General features: G+C 27.9%; 1 protein-coding gene across 2 annotated transcripts in view; it reads right to left on the minus strand.

The window, feature by feature from the left end:
* Positions 1-279: 279 nt before the first annotated feature.
* The window catches only part of Mon1 (vacuolar fusion protein MON1 homolog), a 34866-nt gene continuing 17555 nt past the window's right edge, over positions 280-17590 (minus strand). For both annotated transcript variants that reach the window (XM_014418915.3, XM_024360962.2), the window contains exons 4-8: positions 12561-12804; positions 7445-7620; positions 4136-4256; positions 2642-2923; positions 280-454 (exon numbers count right to left, since the gene is read on the minus strand). In XM_014418915.3, coding sequence (XP_014274401.1) covers positions 314-454; positions 2642-2923; positions 4136-4256; positions 7445-7620; positions 12561-12804 — 964 coding nt within the window. In that variant the 3' untranslated portion in view covers positions 280-313. The remainder of the gene's footprint in view (positions 455-2641; positions 2924-4135; positions 4257-7444; positions 7621-12560; positions 12805-17590) is intronic.

Here is a 17590-nt window from a genome sequence, read left to right on the forward strand (position 1 = left end):
GATTACTTGTACTACAGTAGCAAATTTGTAGATGTCTTCACATAGAAAGAAAGAAACTGAACGTAATAAACATTTTAAGGCTAAAATATTTTTAAAAGTTGCTATAAATGGCAAATTGAATAATGAACACTTTAAACAACACCATTTAATTTTCATGAGTAGATGAATGAAAATTACATGCTATAAATAATAAACAAATTTATATTAGTTAAAATAGTATTTAAAATTTGGTTAATTGAGTTTTTACTAAAAAGGAATGATAAAATAATAATTCAGAAATGGATAACAAGATATTTTTATTAACAATTCGACATTAAAAATTTGGCACATGGGGAATAAAAAATTTATCTTCTTCTTTTTGTATCCACCTAATTAATTTATCCACTGCATCAGTGCTTGATGCTTTTGATACCAATGGATCCAATGTGACATATAGTTCAAACTTTTCAGTGACCTGAAAAATTAATTTCACTTTAGCGAACAGAGAAAAATAATATCAAAATCCAAACAACAATATGAAACAAACTAAATCAATGTAAATGAACCTGAGATTCTGAAAAAAAAAATAATAAAACAATAAATATATCAAAAATATAAAATTGAGTTAATTCAAAAAATTAAAACAAACTTAAATAATTAATGATGATAATAATAATAAATAAATTTGTTCTTAAAACTTCAACAGATATTAAAAAAAGAATTAATAAATTTTCACTTATTGCATTAAATCACAAACCAAAGCCTATAAATCTTACTTTTGGCTTAAAATGCCCTGTAAATCTTAGGTTACCAAAACCAGCCTAATCTACCTTCGCCTATAGTTTTTTTAGGTATTTTAATTCATTCTCTCTATCCATCTGCAGGTTTTTCGTCTCTACTCCAGAAAACACCTGAGTCATTCATAGTACAGATGAATTGTATAAACAGTACCTCTCCCTCCCACATTTTTAACTCCTTCTATTACTATTAGATAAAGATACATCAGTTTTCTAAATTTATTCTCCCTTCCTTCTCATTTATGAAATGGTTTCTAATTGTTTTAGTTACTCTTCCAAGAACTTAAATTAAAAAAAACTTGATTCTGTTTTCCATAGAAATTGTCAGAAAATAGAAATTGCAGCAGTTTATCAACAGCCAGTTTACAGCATTTTATACCTTCTTTTAAAGGTTTCTTAAGATTCTTTTGAAATAACATTATTTGAGAAAAAGTATTGAATTGACTGACATTTTCTTTATACTGTTAACCCTTTAAAAACAGAATGGCTGGAGCACTTTGCGGGCCCACTGGCCTGAGACCTGTGGTTGGCTGCCAAACTCAGGAGCCTAAATACTTTTTAATGATTTTCACATTTGTTTTTATTTCTATAGATAATTTTCTTTTGAGTTTTCTATCATCCTTTTTCATGCAGACTTTTGACCAGCATAGTTGGATTTAAAAAGCCATTTTTAATTTAATATCAAAAATTATTATAATAGAATGATTTAAAAACTTTTTTAAAAATAAATTCCTAATTCTATCTATTCCTAATTCCTAACCTAAAAAATATTTACAAATACAAATACATTGATAATTATTATAAAATATACATTTTTAAATATAAATTCCAATAGAAAGTTATTTACAAATACAAATATAATTATAATTTTTATAAAACAATTTTTTAAATGTTTAAATTTTTTAAAAATAAATTCCTGATTTAAGATTCTATGTTCTCTTCTACTTTCTAGCCTAAAATGAATTAATATTTACACTTAATTAAATGGTTTAATTTAATTTTTTTTCTTTTATCTTTGTAAAATTAATTAATCACTAATGTTTCTTATACCACACATTTCAAATTCATAATTACTTCTAGAGTTAAATATGACACTAACTTGTCTTTGTTCAAACAAATAAAAAAATTAATTTATAATGTACGAGGGTAAGTCATTTATTATCCGCAATATGGTTATAAAATTTTATTGTAATCAAATTGGAAACTTACAAGTACATCATTTTTCGACATAGTCCACTTGCTTTTTAACACACTTGGTCCATTGTTGTACAAGCTTCATGATGCCCCCATAAAAGGTTTCGGTTGAGCTGCAAGGAAATGCCAGGAATCCACTGCTTCTTACATTGCTTCGTCCGAGGTAAATCAATGGCCCCTTAATGCCTCTTTAAGCTCATTCGTTTATGGAACTGTGTGAGTTGTTTTGGGACACATCCTACACAAACTTTATGAAACCCAAGTCTGTTGTGGATGATTTCGTAGACAGAACTGTGACTAATTTTCAGACGATATGCCATTTTGCCAATAATTAGTCAGGAGTTTTTGACTTATTCGAAAAATTTACAAAACATTAACAGGTTTCCATGGAAATATGCAAAAACTAATTTTATTGAACACCATGTTTTCATAACAAACTCAGTTTATTAATGCAGTTTTCATCACTCTCCATTACATTTTATGTTAAAAATTATTTTTTCTAAAATATTTATCTTTCCACCATTATATCTACATGTATACTGGGTACTAGTTTTATTTCTGAAATTTTTTTTTTCAAACTGAGACAATATATCAAATTTACTTATAAATTAACTATACATACTTTATGACAATGCCATTACATAAGAGTAAAAATAAATAATTTAACTTACATATCCCAACATTACTTCAGTTTTAAACTGCTGGAATATTAATCTCAAATTAGAGCTGCCATCTTTCATAGCACTATGCAATATCTGATAGTGTTGCAGAAGTTCGCTAGAATTTTTTAGAGTATCATAAGGTGGAGGCATAGGAGGGGCTAAGATATGTGAACTTTTTTTACATTTATACAGAAAATGCCTCACAGTTGATATATTAACATTATTCATCGTAAGCACAGGATTGCTTATCACATTGGTAATGACATTAATACTTTGGTTGCGCTGTAGTTTCTGGAAAACGAATATAAAAAAATCAATTTGTTAAGTCATACTTATTCATAAAGATTAAAATACTAAAATTATTAAAAATAACTTTTCCAATACTAAAATTATTGAAATAAATATTGCCAATATTATTTTTGATAAATAATTAAGAAATTGATAAAGCATTGAAAATATCTGTGGAGAATTGCTGAATCACAGTAAATGTCAACTCAGTTTTTAGAGAACTTGCTCAATAATAAAATTATCACAATTTCTATCATATTGAAAAAAAAAAAATAATAAGAATACTAAACAGCAACTCATCACTTACTCAAAGATTTCCTGGTATCTTATGACTCTAAGAAAAAAAATACTCAGTATATAAACCAATAATGGTGCTGGACACAACACCCAAATTAGAGCACCTTATGGTATCTTATGATGATGGATGGTAATATGCTGTTAATAAGAGTGCATAACCAGTAATACAGACAACTTACTACTAGGTCAAAAGTAATACTTTTTTGTCTTGTATTTTATTTGAACCAAGGAAATATTTTCAATTTTCATCTATGTCTTAGAGTATAAAAAAAGACTAAATATCAGAGGATGAATTCAGAATGTAGTCATAATACTCATAAAATGTAATGCAATTAATATCAATAATTAGACAGAATGCTAAGCTAGTCCAGCTGTTTCAACATTCATAAACTGTTTTTATTCCATTGATACATAATTTGGATAAGTGGACAAAAGGAGGGAAGTGCATTTGGAAAGGCAAACATTGTTTGAAAACAACAATAATGAAAGATAAAAAAATAAGTTTGTTAATAAAAAAAAATAGAACTTATATTCATTTGGGATTATATAAAAACAATTTTTAATTTAAAATGACACATGTCCACAAAGTAATAAGAACTGGATAATGGGCAGAGGAGCTCGAAATGTTGTTCAAATGTTAAAAGAATAAAGAATTGAACAAAGAGTGTATATGGAGTTCTGAAAATACATATAATAAAAATTTTGGCTTGAAGAAATTCCCAGACTTTTACAGGTGTTTTTTTCCCCTAATTATCCCTTACCAAACAAAATTTGCTCAAAATTTTAATCAAGAAACTGATGGTTAAGTATAAAGACATTTCTTAAGGTTTTCTGGCAAGAATTTCTAGAATATGAGCACTAATGATATGGTAACAACTAAAAACAAGGTATTTTAACAGAACTAGTAATATAATTTACTTCTGTTATTTTTTTCTTTGCTTCTGACAATTCATGAAAAAGATCAGCATCAACAGTTAAAAGCAGCAAACAGGCTTGACATTCTTCAGTCAAATAAGAAACATGACCATGCAGATATCCACTGAAATAAATTAAATTATAACAAATAAAAAAATTATAAGCAACCACACATATTTCTTAATTATTACAATGATCAATTGAGAATACTTATTATAGACCATTATATTAATTTAATACAGTAGGTTGGCAATGGAACAATGTTAACAAATTAAACCAGTAATTTGTACATTAAATAAAAATCATAAAATATGTTAAAGTGTCATAAAATATGTCACCTGTGAAATTAATTTTTCATTTCAATTTTCCTGCTATTGAAAAAATGAGAAAGAATAATAATGGTGGAAAAATCAGCTTTAAAACAATTTAATTACAATAACTATAGATCAAATTAAAATGTCCTCCTTTAAGAACAATAAACCCTAAAAAGAAAGAATGTGTTATATTGAATGAGGTAAAAACTAACATTATTATATTTTATTAAAAATAGATGGTTGACCAATCTTGATGATAAATCAAGGAGATGGTCCAGGCAGCAGCCAGAAAAACAATATTTAAAAATAGTGTTAATTAAAACTGAATAGCCTGGATTTTTTTTAACACCTATTAAAATTTTTGGTTGATTTCTTCTTCAATTTCAACATGATCTAAGCTCCGAGTGGAAAAATGATAATTTTAGCTCCAAATTACTTGTGAATGTACCACACTTTTTTCCAAGTTTTCTAATCAGCATTGCAACTTTATTTTTTCTCATCTTTTCTGTTAATTATTTTTTTAGGAAGAGAATAAGAAATGATTGAATTATATTCAGAATAAATGAAAAAACAATTTTTTATATTCTCAAATAAACAAAATATTTATTTATGCTCAAAAATTGCAAAATATTTATTTGTTCACAAAAATAGCAAAATATTTATTTACTTAAAGATCCAGGTCTTAATTACAATAAATAGTTAGCACTTTTTTAATTTTTAAAACTAATTTTATACGCTGATGGAGAGTAATTTTTTAATATATTAATTCTTGTGAAACTATTTCCTCCTTTTTATTATTTTTGTCTTCGATGGTTCATAAAAATATACATGTAAACTGACTCAATAGAAAACAGACATATTCAATCAACAAACAAACAAGCGCTGACAACTTTAAGATATATTCAAAATATACCTCAACAACAAACATAAAAGCACTCATTATACACTGTAAAAATTACTTACAGAAAGTTATACAGGCCAACAAATCAATGAACGTTATCTCACTTACACCTATAAATATTATTGCAATAGATTAACTCCACATACTTTTAAACAACTGATACTGGTTCCAAATGAAGATAAAACTTTGTTAAAACTGTTTTCAAAGCAAGGGTAATCTCGACACAAAAGATAAATACAAAGTACAAAAATTAGGGGCAGAAATTCACCAGACAAAAATCTTCAACCAGCCTTTAAAGAAAGAACCCTCAAATGAACATGAAGATCTTTTGAGGAAAAATGTATCTATGGTAAATTAATTTAAAATTTATTGAACAAAATGTAAAAATTTCTTATAATATATATATATATATATATATATATATATATATAGTTGACCGTAAAACTTAAATATAAGAAGATGGTCAGGGTTGCGGTCAAAAAAAGAACAAATAGTTTATAACTATTTTATTAATAACATAATATAATATTATATTATAATAATATTATAATATAATATATTATATTATTTTATTAATAGTTATAAACTGTTTGTTCTTTTTTTTTACCACAACCCTGACCATCTTCTTATAATTAAAAATTTCTTAATTTTTATTTCAAAACTAATAAATGCTAATTTAATTTGGCTTAACTTTAATTTAATATGTATTTTAATATTTGATATTTACATTCTTATCATTGAACTTTCACTTATTAATTTACTACATTATTTTTGATTATGTTACATTCATTTTAATTTATTTATTTCCTTGATCTTATTTATATTAAATTATTTTTTTTTCAATCTTGTAATTAAAATTGAATTAAATTAGATATTTGCAAGTCAAATATATTCTCCCTTGTTGAGCCCAAAGACTTCACTACATCATCACCAACTGTGATTACGTGATTATGACCGATTTCTTTCGTTCTTCCTTTCATGGACAATTACAAACAAACATATCATTTAATATGTATAATTTATAACTTTAAATTTTCTTTGTATCCCAATTCTTTACTTTTCTTTCACATTCATTTTTCTTTTGAATTAATTTTTCAATTCATAAATTTTCAATCATAAAAACTTCTTTCTTACCATTTCAGTTAATTTAATATATGTTTAATTTTCTGTAATGTTTAGGCAAAATCTTCTTTTATTTACATTTTCCTCATATACATTCATCATGTGATGAATTCTTCGTATATTCATTGAAGGATTATATTTTATTTAGATGCTGTTTAGATACTTATTTCAGTTTTCCTTCAAATTCAATGATATTTGCATGTATTACAAAAGAAACTCATGTGGACACTTCAAATTTACCAGCCAATGGAAGGCACTCAGTTAAGGTCAATTTAGAACTCCCACTATCACCAAAATATTTGTGAATCAATTATGTTTTTTGAAATATGCTGTTTGCATGGAATGTAAGTTTTATAAATACTCACCTCCTGTGCAGGGTTCGCTTTTTTCTCAATAACTAAAATAAAACATTTTTCCAAATTGGTCACATTTGCTCACATCAAGTCACACAAGCTGATTGTATCACACATGTAAAAGGAACCTTGTTATAGCATGACTAATTATACAATATATTGGGACATAAGCAAGTCTAGATCTGGTCTCAATCACTAATTAGTAAATATTAAGTCAAAAACATATTATATATATTTTTTTTTTAAGGCTAGATAAGAAAGCAAATAAATAATAATTAATCTAAAGCATCTGTTAGTATATGCATATATTATTAAATTTCTTCAAATGATTCAGGTTCTTCCCTTGCTAGAGTGTGGGTCAGTCTTACACACAGGTGGTTTCATTTCACCCCGACCCTTGTTATAAGAAGGTTCTACAACTTTAATTAAATATGTAAAATACAGTTGGTATAATTTTCTGAAGAAAGGTGGGGAGAAGTTAGACAAGGTCTAAGCTAGCATGCAATAAGAAAAGAATATTGTGCATTTCAAAAAAAGTATAATTTAGAACAGGATCCAAGTAAAAATGTGGTAAGCACAGAACAAGCAGGAGTTTTGAACGGAATTATCTATTCATCCTTACCTGGAATCAAAATTTGGGAGGCATATAGGTGTCCAGCTCTCGGCTGTTTTGAAGGACTCAAAAGAACTCACCATATTTATAATCAAGTGTAGATCTGATGGTTTGATAACATACTTTTTCATATGAATTAAAGTGATGAGCTTATCATTTGCTATCAGTATAGCGAACACAAGATTCTAAACAAAATTATGATTCAAATTACTAAATAAATATATGATGACACTGAAGTAGGTTATGAGTAAAAAAAAAAATTAAATCACTAGCTGAAATCTCTTGACATTGAATTAACAAAGATTATTAAGAAAATAAGCACAACAAAAGGGTTCTTTTTTTATGTTGGATGATAAAAACTGAAACTGATTTTATAAGTATCAATTTTGTAAATTAAGATTATTTAATGTATATTAAATACTTTGATTATTTAGAGTATAGGGTGTCCAGCAAAGTAGTGAGGGAGAAATTCTATGATATTTCCATATTTTTTCACAATTTTCTCTGATATTTTCAAATTAATAAAACTTGTTACCTCCTCATTAATTATACATTATATTATTAATGAAAAATTAATCATGCATACTTATTAATAATGATTATATATTATTTACAACTATTTTACTTTCTAAATGCTCTTATCAAATGTTGATAGAAGTAAACTTTATACTGGGAATAGGACTTATACTAGTAATTTATTAAACACTGATAAGTAAGAAATAGAAAACCATTCCAAACTGTTACATAATGGTTTATTATTTCTATAATAATTTATAATGGTTGATGTACAAATAAATTTCTATAATAGTTTAAATTTTGAACAGAAAAAGTTCTTTAGATCGATTTTTTTTTTACTTTGGTATAACAATTCCATAATGAATGAAATATGGATGTATATAATCTCTCAATCAACCACAAATTTGTTTCAAATAATGGATAATGTCATAATCTGAGAATCATCCTGGAGTGACCTCTGACTTCAGTGCCAAATTAAAAAAAAAATCAGCCTAGTAATCTTCTAGAAGGGATATTTGAAGGTCTATTTGTTTACGAGGAGCTGCATGGCAACCCCATAATCACGAAATATATGGGAGGTTAGATTTAATGCCTCAAAAATTCATTTGAAAATTGGCATTTTTCTGACTTCAACATTGAGGGAGAGAGGGGGGGACTGGTTTATTTCCATTTTTTTTTTATTTATTAAAACATCACAATTGAAGAAATATGCGAGGATCAGGCTAATTCTATCTTTTGATAAATCAATATGTATATAAACCACCTTAGAATCTATTATTGACTAGGTTGCATAATTTAACTTTACAGTTTCCCTCACCATGTAACACTTCCTCTTTCCTCATGGTCATAGCAAGTGAAATCCCAATTTTCAAACACATTTTTTAAGTATTAAATAGAACCTCACTTATATTTCATGATAAATTGCCTCAATGATTATAGAAGAACTCTTTACGAAGGTTTTTATTTACTCACCTCTTTTAAATTGAAAAAAATTTTCAGTATCTTTTTAATTTTTTTACCATGTCACTCCATACCAATTTTTTTCTAAAACATTTGCAATTTGTTCCTATTATATTACTCCAAAATATCATGTTGAAAAATTCCAATCAGGGCATATTTCACAATCTAATACTATTTCACCTGGATTGTTCTTCAGAAAGAATGCAAAAATGGACCAAAATCAATTCCATTGCTACTTTTGCTTATGCATATGATAACTTATTTTATAATATGCAATCTTTCCTAGACCAACAATTTAAAATTTAACCCAAAACTGAAGACAATTTGATGGATAATGTAAAAATGAAATTAGTATAAATTTTATCCAATTCCATCCGTTACATTCACTGATTTACGCACAAATGTATTTTCCAGGGCACAACTACTTCCTATTTGTCCTTATAATTGAGGCATTTATTTTTTGAGTCGTCACCATCATGACAGCAATTGAGTCTCCTCAGCTGGTTGAGAAAATTTGAATTATGATGATGGATTCTTACAGGAAATAGAATTCTGAAATGGGTTTGTTCTATTGTTTTTTTGCAAAACAATAAAAAAAAAAATTGTTTACGGTTTTTAATCATTTAATATATTCTGATCATAGAACGCATCAGATCAAAAAAATCTCCAACATGATTTCACTTCATATCATATCAGAATCCATAAAGGAAATGATTCTATCCAGTTGGAAGATTTCTGAGTTAAATACGCTGGAGAAGAACTGGGGGTTAGAAAATTAAAAACATCCTCAAAAGATTGACCATAAGCCATTCTTATAATCCAGCAAAAATCAATTTTAAATCTAAAAAAATTAACAGAGTGAGGATAAAAACTGTACACTGAGACACCCTGTATCATAAACAAAATTATAGGACCAGATCTTATACCAAACCTAAATATCTAATCTAGAAATAGAATGAAAACTGAATTTAAGGAAAGCCTGTCAATACAGTTACAACCAGTATCCATATCTAAATTAGAACTAACCACCAGGATTGTTGCTATATCAGAGTATTACTAGCTCTATCCAATATTCCTTATCGATATTAATATCCAGGTTGACCATCAAGGAAGGGCAGGGGAATGGGAAGAAAACTCAAGGACCTGGTCTTTCGTTGGAACCAGGTATAAATAAAAAAAATTGATGTAAAATGATAAACTCCTGTTACTATAATGTAGCAGAAAGTAAAATAAATCATATGAGATATTGTGTGGGAGGGGGCATATTGTATTATTTTGCCCCAGGCCTAGATCAAAATTATTTTGCAAAAAATGTTTTGTAAGCAATAAAAAGACAAATTTTACAAGGTTACAAGGTACAATTATTTATTATTTAAATATATATAATCTACCTAAATAATAAATAAATAAATCACCTTACTGAAACTATATATGTAAAAACAAATTATAATGACATATCACTTAGTACGTCCAAATCACTTTCATTATCATTGCTGATACTTGCAATGTTGCTGTTTCTTGGATCTGCGGTACATGAATAAGTTTCAATACTTCTTTAGGACAGCTAAATTTTTTAGACACAATTATCTGGCATATGAGATCACTGGATCAGGGAATATTAAAATTTTTTAATAAATATCTTCATTTTTATGTGTTCTAGCAACTGAAATGGAAAATACTATGTAAATATGTAAAATATATGACTAGCATAAATAGAAAACAAGTTCATTCTGAAGTTCTCAGAAGTTCCAGTAAAGTTAAAGCTTTTTTAAAATTTCTATTTATGCTCCATTGCAAGAAAAACATAAAAACTGATGGAGACTTTTCAGTTCAAACAACTTATGAAATCCTAGCTCTAAAATCTAAATCCATATTTTTGAAAAAATTTACCTTAAATGTATTTAACAGTATTTAGTTGTTCACTCAGTTCATTTAGTTTATTTATATTTTAACTCAATTAAAACGATTTTTTATAATAACCCTGATCCTTAGGCTAACTTTAGAATTAGATATTGCAGCAAATATATTACATAATTGCTTTACTTTTGTCCCACTAGATATAACTTGTACCTTGTAACTTTAATTTATTTATGCCTATATCAGACTTCAAGACCAGTAGACAAGCAAAAGCACTAAAGGAAAAAAAAAATATCAAGAAACAGATGTAAGGTACAAAGAGAAGGAAAAAGAAACGTAAAAATACTTATTAACTATTTATAGTTTAATTTTACATTTAACTTAAAGTATATGAGAATTGCTGCTAAAACCTTCATATCTGCTTAAGCTGTGAGTTAGACAAAGTATATTTATTTATTGCAGGAAGATAGTCCGGGTAGCGGTCAATAAAGGTATCAAAATAGTAAAAGAAAATTATTTATCGTTAACCAACGTTTTGTCCCACTTTGCAGGGCTTCATCAGGGCTGACAGATTTTAACACAATGGACAACTGAACCGTTGGTTAACAATAAATAGTTTTCTTTTACTATTTTGATACCTTTATTGACCGCCACCCGGACTATCTTCCTACAATCTACTTCATACGGCCAACTATTTGCTTCCTACATTTATTTATCTCTATGTATTGTTTTATAAACACTAAGAGGAAATGGCACTGAACCAAAAAAGATCTTTTGAATATTTTCTTTGTGTTTTCAAGTGTGTAAACAATCAGTCAACTATTTGTTTCTTACTCTCGTACCTTATCAACATAGGTTAGATTAGCCAACTCTGCAATCAATATTTCAAATATTTCCAGCAACTCATGACTGTCAGTACAAATGCTGGCACCTCATACACTACAAAATTACTTTGTAATTTCATTAGTTTTTTTTAATCATCAAGTTGATGATTTTACATAACTCCAGTAGATACTATATTAGTTTATAATTAATTTCACAATATTTTCAAAAGCAAATAGTCGTTCAAAAAATATATAAATTTGATTTTTTTGTTTTGTATACATTTCAGTTATTTTCAATAGGCATCAAACTAAAATTTCAAGCCAGCTATGTAAAACTTATTGGGAAAGCAATTTTAGGCAATACAATTTCAATTTTTGCCATAGAGATAAAAACAAAACGTGTTAGGATATGTTAACATTTTAAGTGGTTGGATCCTGTTTCTTTTTTTAAAATAAATATTTGTATTTGTAACCTTTAACTCATGAACCACTAAACTTTTACCATGCAGGGATAGCAGGCTAATTCTAAATAAAAAGAATTAACAGTACCACAGTAATCTCAAGATTTCCAAACCGAACTTTTTAAAAACACAGTTTATTAAAAAAATAAAATATTTTCATCCCTATTATAACACTAATTCATATGGTTAAATAAATATTAGTAGGTGCAATAAACATTTAATTGATGTGTAAAATGTGCCTATTCTACACTATATATATTCTTAAACCATAGTTTGCAATAATATTGGTTTTCATTAATAAGAACAACTTTAGTATTCATCAGTTTATAGGGTTCTACAGTATCCCTTAATATGTGAGTAGTAATATAACTAGGGAGTTATAAAAAAATATATAATAAACAGTAATATTAACTCTCCAATAATATCGACCATATCATACATGGTATATATATATAAAGTCCATTATTCAACAATCAAATAAATAAAATACAATGTACTATATAATACCTTTATTTTGGTACATGTCGAAATAATCGCCTGAGATATTGAATCTCTAACTGCTGAGCTTAATGGCAGACAAGAAATACCATCTAACAAAAACTCAGGTTGATTTTCCGTAAATGTTAATAAATGATCAATCAGTCTTTCAGAACCAGCCAAAAGTCTACGAAGATCATAATTAAGCCTCTGTTCAAAAATTCTTGTTACTCTAGTAAGAGTAAGGACACTCACAACTTGGTTGTACACATACCTAAATAAACAAAATAGAACAATAATAATAATAAAAAGGAATTATCAAATCAAACAAAATTATAATAAAAATTTGGCAATAAATAAATTTAAAAAATATTTTATAACTCCATGACTAAATATGCTAAACGATCTGAAAATAGATAAGACAATGTCCATATCATTGAAAAAATATGTCCTTAAAGCTTAGTTATGATAACAAATATAGATATTTGATAAGCCAATGAGGCGCATCATATTTGTTATAAAACCATTAAGACCATTATAAAACCAGCTTTATAAATTAAACTGTTTCCAACTGACTGCAAAAAATACTTCAGAATACCTTATTGTAAACTCTTCAGTTGCGAACTCAAACATAACAATTAACACAGACAGTAACATTACAAACATACACTACACTCAGTACAATAATATGTGACCCATTTGCTGAGGAAATTATGCTAAACATACTTTAACTGTAGAAGGAAGGAATAGGTAAGTCAAATTAGGTACATAGAGTATAATGAAAAAGATCATTCAATAATATAAGAAGCCATCAGGCAATTTTTAACCTTTAACAATCCACCAAGAAACTGATAATCTCTTAGATCAGATAACTTAAAAAATAATTTACCCTGTGAAAGAAATGGAATAAAAAATTATAGAAACGAAAAAGGAGCATAATAAAAAAAAAAAAAACTGTAAAACTAATTTCGAATGTTAAATCTGGTAGATTGTAACATAAAATTAAAAATTAGAAACCATGACAATATAAGATAGGAACAAAGAATTTGAAACAATTCCAAAATAAACAATAATTTAACAAACAGGGCAAAAAAAAATGTCTATAACTGGCATGGATAGTTTACTTTTTTATTTTTATCTGTATTAAACAACTAAATAATTGTTATGCTGAATGATCATAATATCAATCAAATCATACACAAAAGGTACCCCAAACATACTGAACTAATTAAACAAAATTTAAAACTTTCCTGGAATCCAAAAATTATGGAGAACAGCCTAAACCTGTTCCAGAGAGGATTCCTTAATATACAGCAGTACATCAATAATATCCTTAAAGATGAATGATTTACTACTAGAACACTCAGCCAATATTAAAAGTAGAAGTGATAAGTATAAAATAGAAACTTATCCTTTTGATAATCACAATTAAACGGCCACCACAGTGATTAATATATTTAACAAAAAACGAGTCTTGATCAACTATTCTAAAAAGAGGCAACTTACCATTGACAATGACAGGATTGAAAAGAAAAAAAAATTAGATATTAAAAATCTATCAGAATACACAAAATAAATTTAGCCTTTCTAGAATATACTTAAATTTTACAATTAAAATATATGGGATCTGCTTCCAAGATTAGGAAGAAATGAAATCACCTCAATTTGGCATAATAAGTTTAATAACAAACAGAGGTAAAGTTCTTGACAATTTCATCCAATTAAGTTTGTAAAACTTGAGGAAAATGAAACAAGAGCTCTGTAATTATAAAGCTTTCATTTCGACAGATTTTTGCGTTGATTTTCATTATCAAATCATCAGTCACAAGGCCAGGTCAACCAATGCAGTCATTAGAAATATTGGTGTGGCCATTTTTTAAAATATCCACAACTGCCTCAATCCACCTTCTCTCAATATTTTACCTTGTACACCTCAGAAAATTGCCAATGAATTTCAATTGATTATTGTTTCTTAGAGAATAAAAAGCTAATTACTAAATGTACTTTATATCTCCTGGATTTTCATATTGTAGCTCACATTTTAAACATTTGCTAGGAGAAAAATAAAAGCAACACAGTCTGCAGGCTACTACAGCAGGATGCGTACTGATTATAAGGATACTTTAACATGGAAAGGTAGCTCAAATACTGCCCACCACCATGCTAGGCCAAATGGTAAGTTACTTTCAGGATAGCCTAAGTATTTAGATAAAAATTTGAAAAGTGGGCAATTTTCACTGCATTTAGCACATCATATTATAAGTCAAATAATGTCCAGTTTTGTAGAAAAAGGAAGAGTAACAATAACACAACCCTGGTTTTAAAATGAAATATTTAACTATTTGTACAGAATATTCAGTTTTCAGGATTATGTACAGATAGAAAATTGAGATGAACAAGCATTTACAAATTTGATAAATGAATGTTTAGATGATGAACATTTTAAGAATTATGATACTTGGACTATTGGAATGGACTTTATCTGTTCTATAGAGAATTATAATCAGAAGTAAGATGGACTATGGTAGCTAACAGTCCAGGATCCCAATGCATGAAATCCAGCTCATAAAACATATATCTGCAAATATTTTTAAAATTTTATTTCTACCACATGGTCTTTTTTTTAACCTATAGCTCCTAAACTGTGCTTCCTAGCAAAAAAGTTATAGTAATCACATTAAAGAGAATTTTAGTCTGTGTCAAATGAGTACCATAGATTAATGGTTCAGTTTAGTGATATGGCCATAAACCATGTTCAAAAAACTTTTTTGAAAGTTAGTTAAAAAATGAGATATATGAATCTACACCTTGGAAATGATTACTTTAAGAAAAAAATTCATAATGAAATTCTGCGTTAACTAAGAATCAAATTTTTAAAATATCAAGTATACCTCTTCCAATTGACAAATCATCGATCTCTGGCAATTAGTGTAAAAAGGTTTCTATATAAATCTATAAAAACAGTTAGTAATAGAAAGTATGTGTTCATAGGCCTGTTACGGGTAAGCGTCACTAAGCCCGTAACCGTTCACCAAATCAAGCCATCCTGAATACCTGAAAAACCATTAGCCAATAATTTTAAGTTAATAGAGTATATAATAAAAATAAAACAAGTAATTATTTTTGTATTTTATTGTTTAAGGTGTTGTAATGCATCTGTTTTTAAGCTGAGAGATGATCCCGGTTCCTGTATTGGGAGCAGTATTAGGAAGCTAATATCATCCTGTTCTGGTTGTTCCTCCGCCTCAAATAGCCGGTTAAAGTGAGCTATGTAATAATCATCAACTACTTATTGTAAAGGTGTTGTCACTTTGCTGAACTCATGGAAGAGCACTTCAGATCAGCTATTGCAACCCAAAGAGCAATCAGACTATCACAGAAAATCTACACCATTTGACCGAATTAAAAAATTATGATACTCATTTGACACAGAATTTAATGTTCTTTAAATGTTTCAATAGGATGCTCTTATATAATATTATTAGAGTATATAGGTCAATGTACGACATGTCACAATCTCAAGAGAGATCATAAAACTAAAACTAATATAACGGAATCCTTCCCAGCCAACCTGCTCTGCTAAACCCTGATTTAGCGATATTCCTATATCACTTTTGAAACATTTATTTAAAACAGGAACAGGAGACTTATGTAAGTAAAATCGAGCAACACATAAAAGTAGCTACTATTGGAAAACAGCGTGAAAATTGGTAAACTTATGTTTAGAAACTTTAGGTGAAAAACAAAAGGGCAAAAAATTTTGTAATTCATTACTTTATCAAACTTATTAGCTTTCCTGTGTTACATTTCAATGCAACATATTACATTTTCTGAGGAAAATTCAATGCTTAAGTGTCTTAATTTGGTCAACTAAAACGTTTTTGCAAGGATGCACTGTTTAGGAATTATAAGAGAGAAAAAAAAACCTAATTCAATACTTTATCAAATTATTGAGCTAAACAGTAAGTTTTGTGATCATTAGTGCGCAAGAAACATGCCTGCATGGATACCACCACACTGTGGTATTTCCAACAACAAAACAGCTGACAATGAAGCAAGTAGTGCAGGAATGAAGGAACCAGGGACTATTATTGTGAACTTAAGAACAGCTCAAGATTGGAAGCAAAATTATAACCATGCTCTCATGAACAAATGCCAAATGAAATTAGTATTTTCACATTTCAAATTATAGGAAGTAAAAAAAGGCATCCTACATTGGAAAACCTCAGCTAGAAAAAGTCGAAAAGAATAAGTTATTTTAATCTGAATGAGGAATAACCACCTTTACCCATGGATACCTGATCAGAGGCTCGCAACCACCTATCTATGTTAAATTAATAAATAAATTCTGATTAACACCATCTAATAGAACCGAAAAATGAAATACTTTGTACTGCCATTTAAATGTAAAACAAAAATTACACATATTATTCAACTTGATAGAAACAAAAGGGGTTTTCAATACAGAATGATGGTAATTGAACTTACCAAATTTGACTGCCCACAAAACATCAATAAACTAGTTAAACACTATTAAAAATACTAGCACATTTAACTTAGGATAGAAAATATTTAATTGCCCACAGAAATTAGAGCGAAGCAAATTCACTCGTTTTAAGTTCAGAACTTGCTTAAAACCCAATTATGGACAGTGATATTATAGAGAAAATTAATAAATATCTGAGGGAGAAAGTCACAAAACGCAATGATTTTAATTTCAATACTATAAACATTATTATTACCGAGGAGTGGGATAAATTCCTTTGTCACTGATGTGAAAATTTGTTAATTCAATGTCACAGCATCTTCAAAGTGTATTAAGAACCAATAGGTAACCCCACTAAATACTTTTTCTTTTTTTTTTTTAATAATTTATTTACAACTGTATACACATATATACAATAAGTAAATTTGCTGTAGGTGACATAGTGACATGATACAAACATGTGGAGAATCTACCCACTGATAGAACTTCAATAACATTTCTAGAGGAGAAGATCTCGAGGCCATCTTCTTTTCAGACGCCTAGGAGGATTATTAGGTAATGAAGGAGAAGCCAG

This window comes from Halyomorpha halys, unplaced genomic scaffold (genome assembly GCF_000696795.3).
Source record: "Halyomorpha halys isolate HHAL.00 unplaced genomic scaffold, Hhal_1.1 Scaffold213.1, whole genome shotgun sequence".
NCBI classification, from domain to species: domain Eukaryota; kingdom Metazoa; phylum Arthropoda; class Insecta; order Hemiptera; family Pentatomidae; genus Halyomorpha; species Halyomorpha halys.